Here is a 13,412-nt window from a genome sequence, read left to right on the forward strand (position 1 = left end):
ACAGCAATGTCAGGATTCCATGAATACAAGGTGCCAACCTGTGAAATACATCTGAAATTAATTATAGAAGCTAAAGAACCCAGTGCTTTCATCAGTGTCTTGGAAGCCTTTAGAAACTACTTGCCATCTCATCTTAACTGAATAGGGTTTTCAGAAACAAGAATCTGATTTTATTTGCATGCCTATCTCAATACAAAGTACAGACTTAACTTCTTTGAAGTTCTTCTTCAAAGCATCTTCAAAGGTGGGCCTCTAGTTTGTAAGGAGATATACATGTAAATAAAATCATATTCAATTAACTTTTTAATTTGCTGCTTTAACAATAACATTGTTGCCATTAAAACACTGTTACCTTTAGAGCATTTCAGTCAACAAGTATATACAAATGCTACCACTGTAGTGCATGGTGGAGTTGTCAGAAAAAAAAGCCTTTTAAAGGAAGAAAAAAGCCTTTTCTGGACTGTGAATCATTATCACAGTTCAAAAATTATGCAAAAGCTCAGACAGAGGTAGTCCAAAACATGCCTTTTTTCTCCATCAAACTTTATTTGATTCCAGGCAAAAGTGTTATCTGATAGGATTTCTAGTATCAAATCAAGACCATGCTACCTTTGATTCTTTGCCCTTAACTTACTATTATCTTTTAAAAGAAATTCATTATTCACTATAAAATTACTTTATGAAAACAAAGTCTGATGCTTTCCAATTATCTGCCCTTGTAGGCTCTGCTAAATCAGATATAAAAATAACAGAGGCACCTTAAAAATAATTCTAATGTGATGTAGTGTGCAGATAAGAAACTCACTTGGAGCAAAATATTACCTGCATGCTATTGATTGTCTTTTCTGTAGCACTTGACTCCTCCTACTGAGAGACACTAAACTGAAGCAGGGTTAACTGTGGAATCTAACTGCTTCCTGAATATGAAAGTAATTTTATTTTAAAATTTCTTAGTGATGGAAAAATTTCCCCTTTATTTAAAAACAGACCATAAATCATTCTATTTCAACTGCTTTGGTGGTAACAAAGGACACTCAGTCACCTTCCATCCAAACTGTCAAACAGCACACCTTTAATCACACAGGGAAAAACAAACCACACCTCTATATACCAACTGCAAGGTGGGTACATTTGCTTGCTCATATAGCATGTCAGAAATGAGCTAAATGAACACAAACATTTCCAAAGTTACCATGGAGAAGCAGTATTTATCTCATACAAATTTCCCAAATGGCTGCAGAAATCTGCCTGTAAGTCTCAATTCGTCCACTTTTTGTTGCCCCCTATATATTTATGAATACAAGTATATGTATGTATGCAAATGAGGATTTTACTTGGGCAGCCCTGTGACTGAGAATTTGTGTCTGGCTCACAGCCTGCGTGACTTTTGCTAGCTCTTGTTTCCCTGTAACGCATGCCAAACCAGATATCAGAAGCCCTTTGTATTATAGAACCAACTGTTTCAGCTTCCCTACCTGTCCCTTAAGTCTTGTACCACTGCCTTTTTGTGTAATGCATCTCCAGAGTTACAGGGATTAATTCTTTCTTCTCAGTTGCTTACATGCAAACACCCGTAGGCTGTTTATTCCCACAGGTGAACTATCAGTGTACCACTGGTCTATCACAGCCCTCTTGCAACAACACCGGGTGTACTGTATCAGAACTGATCCAGCTCCTCAGACCCAAACTGTGTCCTGCTGCAAGGAATTACTTTCACTATAGGATGACCTTCAGTGGATATTTGGTCCCTGTTGTTCACCTGAGAATCACTCCAAATGCAATCTCCCTTTGACAGTGCCCCTTTTTGGCCTCAAAGTGGCCACTGAGTCTCACAACTGTAATGTCCCGTGCAAGTCTTGATGAGGCACTGCTATTTAATAGCTCTTCAGGTCTAACTCAAGGTCCAGGATCAGGATCAGGATACAACTGAAGAATCATTCTCTTGGTATCATGTAAAGTTGAGACAGAAGTAGGGATGCATTCTAGGTGCTGCACACCTATTAAGCCATGAGGTAGCTTCATACTGAGACACACACTTGCAAACACCAGTAAAGCTTTTGGTCAATGTTTTCACTGAGGGTGATGCAGATTATACCACCCTTCACAGTTAGTAAGTGAATAATGTCTGAGAGTCTTCATCAGAAAACACACAGGTATGAACAAAATGCTCCTCAAGTAAAACATAAGATCTCGCTGCAGGTGGAAAAAATGCAAACTGACAAGTTGTAGAGATAGTTGATAAGTTCATTTCTCTAGGCAATAAACTACTGTCAGATGGGGGAAAACAGCTCAGGCTACCAGTCACGGGCAGGAAAGATGTGCCGGCCATTCAAGCCCACAAAGGCGTCATTGACAGGGATCACTGAGGTGAGAAGTGATGACCAGCAATGCAATAGCGACGGCACCAGGAAATAGCCTTGGTGGGGCTGAACTCGATAATTACTGAGGCTAGGTAGGCACACCCTGCTAATTATACTGCCTGCCCTGAAAATTAAGTTCCTGCCAGCCAACGATTCAGGACTGAAATCCAGGTCGGAAATGACACAGCTGCATCCAACTCAGCGTGGCAGCAGGGTTCCTCGTTTAACTGGGATCGATAGCCGTTCCGGGCACATCTGTCGCGGGAATGACGACGGGTCCTCCTTGTCCATGAGACCCGTTCCTCCGGCGCGGTGCCTCCGCAGGGAGAGCCGGGGAGCCGGGAAAGGAGCGGCCGCCGGGAGCCCCGGAGCCGGGGAGGCGCTGCCCCCTGCGGGCGGGGACCGGCACTGCCGGGGCCCGTCCCGCCCGTGTCGCTGCGGGTGACACCGACACGGCCCCGAGTCCCCCGGGCACGGCCCCTCTGCCGCCCGCTTTGTGAGATCTCCTCCCAGCCTTCACCCTGCAGGGCTACGGAATCACAGAAACAATTCGGTTGGAAAAGACCTCTGAGATTATCGAATTCAACCTGGGACCGAACACCACCTTGTCAACCAGACCTTGGCACTCAGTGCCATGTCCAGTCTCACCTTACCAACCTCCAGGGACGGTGACTCCATCGCCTTCCAGGGCCGTCCGTTCCAATGTCTAATCACCCTTTGTGTAAAGAAATTCCTCCTAATGTCCAACCTAAACCTGCCCTGGCTCAGCTTAATACTATGTCCTCTTGTCATCTGGAGCTTGCTGTTCCACCGGTGGCATTCCTAGCCCATATAGCCCATGTGAACATACTGAGTTCTTCCAGAGTGTCCTCTTGGAGAGAATTCCTATTGCTGACCCTATCTGCAGATAGCGATGCTTTGCAACATCTTCGTTGGATACTTTTCCAGCGGGCTCAGTTGCCGCATGTATAAGCACAGTTCAACTGGCTATAAACTTATGCCAATAAACTCAGGTAACAAAGGCTATAAACGAGTCAGGTCCCTGATTAGGGCTCCACAAAGTCAAACAAGATGTTTCACCTCAACACGAGGCAGTGCACTGGAAGAGGCTGCCCAGGGAGGCCGTGGAGTCTCTCTCTGGAGACATTCGAACCCCACCTGCACGCGTTCCTGTGTCACCTGCTCTGGGTGACCCTTCCTCGGCAGAGGGTTGTACGAGGTGATCTCCAGAGGTCCCTTCCAACCCTAATGACTCTGTGATTTTCCATACAGTGTAAAACACTCATTTGAGGCGCCCGGTGCTCAGAGTAGTCCTAAAAATCAAAAGCAGCTGAGGCCTGTTCAGTACGAGCAGGTTGTGGCTGGAGCGCAATTACAGGCAGGAGATCGAGTGAGCAGGGGAAAAGGCAGAGCGCTAACACACAGCGTCAGCTGGAAAAAGGACCACAGGTCGCAGTGCAGTGGTTTTCCCCGTGTGTTTTAACCCGTGTGAACTTAGAGCAGATATTTTGGAAGAACGCAGCCCACCCGCCACAAGGCCTTCTGGGAGCTGTAGTCCGCCCGCCGGGGGAGGTGCTGCCTTGGGGCGGGACTCCCACAATGCACTTCGCGGCGCGGCGGGGCTGCCCCGCTGTCACGTGACCCGCGCGCCGGGCCGAGCCGGCCGCTTCCGCGGGGGTCCGCACGCGGCTCCGGGGGCGGGGCCTCTCTCAGGTAGGGGGCGGGGCCTGCGGGCCGGGGCCGCGCGGGGGGCGCGGGGGGCGCGGGTTCGAGGCTGAGAGCAGGCAGGGAGGCTCCATCCTCTTCCTCCTGCTCCCGGCCCACGGCCGGCGTCCCGAGACTGCGCGGTAATAAAACGGCGGCACACGGCGCGGGCTGCCCGTGCTGCAGGCAGGGGTCTCCTCATCCCGGGAGGTGGCGGCGGGTCCGCGATGGCGCCCCCGTCGCGGTGCCCGCGGCGCCCTCGGGCCGTCTCCGGGGTGTACCGGGTGTCGGAGGCGTTTCCCCAGCAAGGAGCGGGCGAGGGAGCGCCCGGTAACCGCACATGGCGTGGGTTGTGTGCGCGGCGCTGGGCAGCGCCCGTCGGGAGGCCCGTGTGCAGCAACAACAGCTGTAGGAGCAATAACGTGGGGGTCACGGCAGCGACAGCAAGTGGGGAACACCCACTGCAGTAGTCATAACACGCGTGTAACAGCGGCAACAACAGCTGTGTCACAGCGACCACAGCGCGGCATCGGCTGAGTTTTCCCACAGCACCGCCGCCGCTCCCTGCGCAGGAGGCTCTGTGGCACGGATGAGTCGAAGCATCCTCCTGCCCCAGCACTTGTCGGTGTTTTCCCTGCCGTGGGCCTGACCAGCCATGGTGTTTTCTAGCCGTAAGCCACGGGACACAAAGCTTGAGATCATTTGGAGGTACCTGTTGGCTGATGGAGATTTTAATTCCTGCCCGTTCCGCTGATCAGGCAGGCCAGGCATCTTCTAAAAATGGGATTCTCTTGTTTTCAGAAATGAGTGACTGCTCGTCTCTGAAGAAACTACAGGTTTCATTGCCACGAGCTGTCTTTCCACTGGCTTTTATTGTGAATGCCAGAATGTTTCTTACTTTCCTTTCTTCCCTGTGTAGGACAAGACATTAGTCTAGATGCAGTAAATTGGAAGAAATGGAAGAAAGGAAGATCAAGAGGAGGAGCCCCAAATCATCTACCAGTCACTCTGCTCAGGTTGCTAACTCCAAGAAAAGCTCAGTGCCAGTCAGTAAAAGTACAGCCTTTTCCAACCCTGCCCCACAGCCTGCTGTACAAAAACCAAAGTTAAAACGGTAAGCTCAGGGTATTTGCAGACTTAGAGGAAGTGAGAGCCAGAAACTTGGCAATGCTAAGACAGTCTAAAGGTTGTTTAGACTGGCTGTGACAGAAGAGTTTCAGACTTCTGAAAAGTTTTGATGATGTGTCTTTTTTAGCAAAATTATTTGTGTTTAATGCAATATAATGGTTATTTTACAGAAACGAAGGTGTTTTACACTCTTTTTGTAAGCTTTATGAAATGTTACACAATGTTGTAGACTCATACTGACAACAATTTAGCTGAAGCAGGGTGTAGCCTGATGTGCCTGGCTGAGTTGGGTGATCAGATTTGGGCATCGTATGGGAGATAGTAGAGCCTCAGATGTACAGCTGTGAGCAACAAATGAAATATTACATGACTGCAAGGTTGGAACTGACAAGTATGGCAGGAAATGAATGATATATATTGAACAGGATGAGCTAGAATTGGAATTTCCAGGTGTTTTGTGACTGGGGACTTCTCAGTTGGGGCAGCATCTTGCATAAAGAAAGACATTCAGTTCTTCATAAAGTACCACATCAGAATACTTTGTTTTTTGTTGATGGTATGTGTGGTTCCGTTTGAGAACATTAATTTTCCTGCATGTTAGAAAACGTGTTTCTTGGCTGTGGCAGACACAGTAGATAAATAAATGAAGAGGAATTCTAAAGTGAAATGTTAGCTGGAGGGAGGCAGCAGAATTTACTGACCTCTAAGTTTTAGCTGAAGATTAAATACAGAACTGTCAGCAGGAAAGCAGATTGTTGAAACCCTTCATTTTGCAGTATCAAAATGTTGAGATAGTGATGTTCTTTATTTTTAAGATAAGCTGGTGATCCCGTTTTTATCTTAAAAGCAGTGATTGAAATATGCATTATATATTTCCCATTTAATTTTCAGATGTACACTTCCTTACATTTCAAATTTACAGTGAAATTGAAAACAGGAAGTAATATTTGTTTTAATTTTTTTTTTTTTAGCGTAATCAAAGAGAAAGCCAAACCTCCAGGAGGTGAAGCAAAAGGGGCACAGGCAGCACCAATCCAGCATTCTTTTCTCACAGATGTATCAGATGTCCAGGAGATGGAAAGGGGACTTCTGAGTCTCTTGAATGACTTCCACTCTGGCAAACTTCAGGCATTTGGTAAGTGCATGAATTGTGTGTGTACAATAGTTGGTTTTTATAGCTGTACAATGGTAACATTTGCAAACAAGTGTGCTGCATGGACAGACTGCTAGTTGTCAGGTGGACTCTGCCACATGAATTTAACATAATTAATACATCACTGCATTTTTAAATTATAGTCCTATTGCAAGGTTGTCTGTGTTGTGAGATTATTCATACGACATTTCATTATTCCTTCCAGCATGGAAGCACCTTTCCTTACGAATTTAAGATACCAAATTTAAAACCACTTGTTTGTGACAGTGTAGGAAGAAGTAACTGTATTTAGCACCCAGTTTTGCTGTGTATGAACATTTTAGACTATTGGTAACAACTTTTATGAAAATCAATGCAAGCTGCATTTTACTCAGGTTACTCTTCTGTCTTAGCTTCTTACTACTTTTACAGCCTCAGAGTTGATGGAGGTTTTAGAAAAACCACTACCCATTTTTGCTTCCTCTTTTCCTCCTGTACTAAGTAGAAAGATGCACACGTGCTTTTGCAAGTTTAGTGTTAGGTCAGCATGTCAATTTCACACTGATTTTACAAAAGAACCTGAGAAGTCTGTATTATATAAACCATCTGTTCCAAGAAAGCAACCCTCAGATTAGTCAAAATTTAAAAAAAGGCTTACTTTGATCTTATTTAAAGTTAAAAAACAGGGCCTTTCTAAATCAGAGAAAAATTCAGGAGTATAGCAAAACCATGTGCATTCTAAAAAACTCTTAGAATGTTTGGTAGCCATTGTAAATTCAGCACAACACAACATCAGATGGGGTGACAGAAACTTCAGTAGTGAAACTGAGAAATCAAGAAAGCAAATTCTTCACACCTTCATTTGCACTCTTGGGTTTCTTTATCTAAAGCTTTTGCCTGTCCTTTTAGGAAATGAATGTTCCATAGAGCAGATGGAACATGTGCGGAGTATGCAGGAGAAACTCGCTCGCCTCAATCTGGAGCTCTACGGGGAGATGGAGGAACTCCCTGAAGATAAAAGAAAACTAGCCAGTGATTCCAACCTGGATAGACTGCTGTCAGATGTAAGTACTGGGAAGGCAGAAAACATGGAACTTAGCCCACAGCAAAGCTCAGTTCAGGAAAACGCCGCTCCTGGGTGCGCAGTGATTTACAGTTGAGGAGAATGTAGCTCTTCAATGAACCAAGACGTGAGCCCTGCCCTCCTCTGGGTTTTGAGAAAACACAGGACTTGTCTTCATTCGTTACAGCTGCTGGTTGCTTTGGAGAGCAGAGCAGGCTAGCTGCAAGCTGCCTGAGCATGTCAGCCTGCTTAGGGACAGCCCGTGTACTACAAACTACAGCCATTTTCCCTATGGTCCATCCTCCTACATTTGGGGAAGATGACACACAACAAGGAATATAGATCTGTATATTCTACACTTTGTCTCGTGTATTTCTGTAAAAATCAAAACTGGTAAAATTTCTTTAAATTTCTTGAGATTAGTAGATTTAAACTTAATTTGGAACTTAGCTCATTGTATAGAATTCAGTGTAGGTTTGATTTGATTTTTGTAATAAATCATACATTTCAGGCCAGACTATTAATTATTTCCTTCCTTGTTTTAATGTATTTATTTTAGCATATTGCCATAATTGCTGCATTTCTTTGACCAACAGAAGTGCCATTTCTCATAATTTCTACATTTATATTGCAGCTAGAAGAACTGAATTCATCTATGTATCCTTTTCCTAAAATGTTTATTTTGCATTATAATTACTAACTGTAATCAAATTGCAGTGTATTTCCCCAATAACTGATGTCTTTACAAGAGTCAAATCACTTCAAAAATGCCTTTTCTTTTAAATGAGTGCTATAATACAGCATAGATTTTTAGGTTCTTCCAATACATAAGTGACTGGATCTTAACACATCTAATTACAGGTTATTTTTTTCATCTGGTGATTTATTTAGCTACCATGTACCTACCACTTTGTGTTGCACAGTGTGTTGTCAGTGGCAAAGCCCATCTGCAGCAGGGTCTTTCTCCATGCATGTAATTGAGACATTCTGGACCATGTGTAGTATTCCTTCAACAATATTCAGAAGCACCTGTCCCACTGATAAGTGAATCCTATTAGCTTTTAGTTTTTTTCTAGAAATGTGTGGTTATTTATCACTGATCTGACTGGAGAGTGAACTGACTTAACTTTTTATTTCAAGGGTCACATACTTCAGCAGAGCTTAGGTAACTGAACAAATGTGTGCTCTTAGCCCACAGAGAAGATAAAGCTGAATACCTCAACTTGTCTTTTACACTGTGCTTTTGGTAAGCCAGGATGACAGTGGAGAAGCGTAGCACTCCATTTACTCTGCAGTCTGGTTATTTCTGTTGTTAAACACTTTGTATGCATTGAGTTGGTGAGGCTCTGGTTTTTGGGGCCTAAGATCCTGCACTGGTATGTGCATTCCCTGCATATCTGTGGAAAGCTGTTTAAGGCAGACTTCATTAAGAGGACAAGTGGAATGTGATAATAATACCATGTAATAGTGATAAAAATGATCTGCCACCCCCCTTGAGCCACAGGCTAATGCTGGAGGTATGTAATGCTCAAGTCTCATTGAGTAATATTAATCTACTGGTTGAGAACTAGCGTAGGACTTACCAGAACAGAGTTTGTCTGGACTGGTGTACAGCCCAGAGTAAGCAGAGTTTCATGTAACACTGCTGTCTTGTTTATGCCTTATCTGTATGTTATTCCTTAATGATTTGCTTCAGCCAAAAACTACATTTAGCAGATGCTCAAGATATTCCAAATGGTACCACAGGCTGAGAGAGAAAATCTTTGTCAGTTTGGATTCTCCCAGTTTTGCTTTTGTTTTTCCTGACAATGGAATCAAGAAGAGTTGTGACTTTATGTTGTTTGTTTGTATTTTAATTTTACACAACAAAGAATCAAAGTGCAAAGCCAGGTGTTTATTTTGCACATTCTTCTGAGCACTGCATTATGTCAGGGCTCAGTATGTAGAGTTGTAGTTAATTGTGATGCTGTGCTTTTTATTATTGCCTTACTTAACAGAAAAATTGGAGAAACTTGGAAGTATATTGCTTCTGCATAGTGTTCATACGGTTGCAAATGGTACATGTATATAAGTTCATTGGCATTTCTCCAGTTTTTATGAAGGTAGTGATAATGTTGCCTTTCTGATCATTACACTGACAATCTGCACACTGTATCTTTAGTATTTTGTTGATTGGTGATGCCTCAATATTAACTTATTGTTAATAAAGTGAAAAGTTTTAAATATATGTTGTTTCATTTACAGAAGCTGCTATTGGCTTGGCTGTGTTAGGAAGATGAGTTCTACATTGTCCGAATGTTTGCAGAGTTTCCTTTTTTCCATTACTGTTTTCCATTACTGAAGAACTACAAAATGTCACCAAATTAAAACTAGCATGCATGCTAGCAGTCCACATAAGTTAAGTATTGTGAAATTAAAAAATTGGGTAAATAGTTACTTTTCAATAAATCCAGGATATTCAGTTTTGTAGTACTCTGATGTTGTAAACAGGCTGCTGTTAATTGGTATCATCTTTCTGTGCAGAGTTAGAGAAAAAAAATATCTGTATTGTGTAAAATCAGGCTGGTTTTAGGTCCAAAATGTCTTTCTTGGTTCATCAAACCATGCCTTTGATTCTAGATTTATTTTATATTCAGTTTTTAGGTAATACAGATTCTATACCATTTACACTTACTGAACAAGGAATGGAATTTTTATCCTTCTACCTGAACACAAAGCTTTCATCAGCCCAGAGTGGGCGTGTGGCCAGGAAATAGAAGATTCCTTTAGTTTGGCATCTTTGGAGAAGAGGCTTCTTCAGCCACAAGATGTAGTTTTGGATTGCACAGCACTGAGCCTGCAGCACGCTGGGGACAGAAGGATGATTTAGCCACCATGGGGTGCTCTGGCTACAGATTCAGCCTCCAAGTCCCTGCCTTACCTATCATGCAAATCTCCATGATTTACAAACCAGGAGGGATCCCAGTGGTTGTTCTTGTTCTTTATGCAATTTATCTCCTTCATTGCTGAGGCTCTCTAGGAGTTTGCATGCTGGTAAATGTACCTAGGAGTCCCTGCCTGCAGCTGGGTATGTACCTGTGATGATGTGAAATCCAGCGGCAGCTTAGGAGAACTAGAGTACAACAAGCTTCTCACAAAGTGAAGCCAAGGCTGATGTTTGTTTCCCCCTCACCTCTTTGACCAATAATTGGGCAATTATAATTTCTGCACAGCACCTTCTCACATCAGCACTCTGGTCTTGTTTCTGGGCAGACTTCTGAACAAGAAACATTCAAGTAGCATCTTTTAGCCTTGTGCCTCTTTCAAGGTGTGGCAAAAGTCACTACTAGAGCTGCAGTTGTACAAACAAAATTATATTCTTGCAGCTCACCTGTATGCAGGATCAGAGCTCTGCACTCACTAGCAGCTTATTGCCAGCAAGTGCAGTGTATTGCAGCATTGTAATGCACACTCATCCCAAACCACACTTTTAACCTCAGAGTTTAAATACTCTACAATAGAGGCAGCTCTTTCCCATTTTTGGGCTCTGCCATCAAACTGCTTAGGCTTACTGTTTCAAACACATTTCAAATCACTTACAAACACGCTGGATGTCTTGGATCTCGTTTCTGTAGCAATTTATGCAAGGACAGAGCCTTTAATTTGAGATACAGACATAAATACCTTTCTCAAGCAGCTGTTTAGAATTATGTAAGAATTAGCCCCTGTTTCTTCAATCTCTTTATACCCATGGGCAATTATAAATCACAAAGAATGCATTAATTACAAATAATTGAGAAATTAAATTCTTTTTCCCTTACCTCCTCCTGGATACAACTTTGTGTCTTTGACACAGTCCATTAGTGGTGGGTGCTTATTAACTTCTGGATCCATACAAGAAAATTGTGTAGCAAGACTTTTAAGAGACTGAACTCTTTTATGTGGTAATGAACTAATCACATTTCTGGGCTCCTGCAGGAAAAGAAAAAAATCTACTATAACGTATTTGTGGAAAGACTTTTGTAAATAGAGAAGTATGTAAGTGGCTGGAGAAAATGAACTCCTGTTCTGTTGTTTCCTGAGGAGCTGTTTATGGAGATAGAAGTGTATTAACATTAAATGTTTAATATATTTATCAGTGTGAGTTTAGGCCAGTGTTGTGGTTTAAAAACACACTGATAAATGGGTTTGGTGCTTGAAAGAAGTTGCTCTTTGCTGCATCACTGTGGGGAATCTGGAGCACAAGTTACATTCTCCTCTACACTTCCAGTTGAAGGCACCAACATTAGGAGAAACAGATGGGCTGAATCTATTAATACATGGCTTCATGGCTGGTGTCACTGCCAGCATTTTGGGGGTTTTGACAATGCAATGGCCTATGCAGCACCCGGCATGCTGGCATTAGATGGGATTCATCCTTCTCAGCAAGGGAGGAGTCTTTGCTCAGGAAGCAGCTCACTGGCAGAAGCTTTACACTAGATGTGATGGGGGAGAGGTTCAGTACCAGGCTTGTCCCTGGCAAACTGGGATGAGGTGCAAAGGTCAGAGGGACAAAGTGCTGGCAAAAGTCCTCTACTGCTCTCAGCTGTGCTGGCCACACTGGAGCACCCTGCAGTCTTATGGAAATGACCCAGGGACTCATCTGATTGCAGAAGCCAACAGGAAAACACCAAGGAAACATGTCAAAGAATTAAGGAGTATTCCCTTGGGAAGGATTGAGTCTGCAATGAGACCAGACACGGCAGATTTCTGTATCAGCACTGACCTTTGCTGAAATAAAGCTTTAAAAAGAAACCTGTGGCACACATCCACAAGAGCTGTAAATTTCTCTACCCTAAGTTAAAAAAAAATCCATATATTTTTAGTAGTTGTTAGATATAAATTTTGAATCTTAAAAATGAGTCATTGTAAGAGACCATAATTTTCCCACTGTTTAAAAATATTAAGATTAATATGAGCCCTCCAACTTACAGCTCTTTAATCATATTAAACCAAAAGAACCAGAACATGAAATAACTAAGAAAAAACAATTCCCCACAAACTGAAAGGCTGGGACCAGAGTGAATGAATGAGTAGTTTTCAAATTATCTTATCACTCTGATCAGTGCAATATTGCAGCATCAAGCCAAAATATTGGAACAGATACAGTCTAACAGTTAAGCAAATGCCAATACAAGAAATATTTATATGGAACTCTAAAAATTGCAATGCATATGTGAAACAAAATAGGTGTATGTTAGAATAAAAATCCATGCCATCTTCATGAAAATTTTAAACCCAAAATCGTACCTAACAATCCAAATTACATCTACTTTTGATTTTAGATAGTACTCGTTTTAGATTAATTCAGATCAGGACAGTCTTGAGCTGTGACAGCTGAAATGTAACCTCCCTTAAATCAGTATGTAAAATTCTTTTCCACAACTGACAAAAAAATTTCTACTATTCTATATGAAGGGGTATTTGCAAAAATGACGTTTTAAAACCTGAAAGGAAATCAATGTTCTAAAAAGTTACAGGAAGAAAAACACTGACAAAATTAGAACTTTTCATGCCAAAAGTACCGAGACATTATCAATTTCAGCATGTTTTTTGGTTAGCAAGTCCACTATGGAAGCAATGTGGTAAAAACCACAGAATCCATCAAAATTACCAGCCTCTTAATTTTGAAAAAAATGACATGTGAGCTAATACTGCTTTCCCACAGGACCATTCTTGCTTTAACACTACTTTATCCCGAAAGACAAAGTGCAGAGTAAACCAGGGGATTTGTTCCTTTTAGGTACCCTTCTACAGCAAAAGGACCTTTTGATTCTTCTATGATCCTTGGTTCCTTCTGATGAGAAGGCAGGTGACCAAGTTCCTTCATGAGCAGTGGAAGACAATGGACTGAAGCTCTAGAAGAAAGGCTTGTTATAAACTGAAGCACTCTTCTTCCAAAGGCAAGATACGTAACAGAAAAAACAAATGACGTGCCCAAGGCATGGCACTTTGCATTTTCTGATAGAATACAATGAATTACAACTTCCTACAAAACTCCTTTCAT

General features: G+C 42.5%; 1 protein-coding gene across 3 annotated transcripts; it reads left to right on the forward strand.

Annotated features, from left to right (window-relative positions):
• The first annotated feature begins 3,980 nt into the window (after nt 1–3,980).
• Nucleotides 3,981–9,612, forward strand: CCDC28A (coiled-coil domain containing 28A). 3 transcript variants are annotated; one of them, XM_069010508.1, is made up of 6 exons: nt 3,981–4,073; nt 4,984–5,178; nt 6,164–6,327; nt 7,234–7,388; nt 8,022–8,044; nt 9,084–9,612. In XM_069010508.1, exons 2-6 carry the CDS (start codon nt 5,021–5,023, stop codon nt 9,136–9,138), a joined length of 555 nt encoding a protein of 184 aa, XP_068866609.1. In that variant the 5' UTR covers nt 3,981–4,073; nt 4,984–5,020; the 3' UTR covers nt 9,139–9,612. The 3 variants fall into 3 exon arrangements, with proteins under 3 accessions (XP_068866609.1, XP_068866607.1, XP_068866608.1); XM_069010506.1 differs by lacking the exons at nt 8,022–8,044; nt 9,084–9,612 and having other exon boundaries at nt 7,234–8,015; XM_069010507.1 differs by lacking the exons at nt 3,981–4,073; nt 8,022–8,044; nt 9,084–9,612 and adding an exon at nt 4,136–4,207 and having other exon boundaries at nt 7,234–8,015.
• Nucleotides 9,613–13,412: the final 3,800 nt, after the last annotated feature.

Source organism: Aphelocoma coerulescens, chromosome 3 (genome assembly GCF_041296385.1).
Source record: "Aphelocoma coerulescens isolate FSJ_1873_10779 chromosome 3, UR_Acoe_1.0, whole genome shotgun sequence".
In the NCBI taxonomy this organism is placed as follows: domain Eukaryota; kingdom Metazoa; phylum Chordata; class Aves; order Passeriformes; family Corvidae; genus Aphelocoma; species Aphelocoma coerulescens.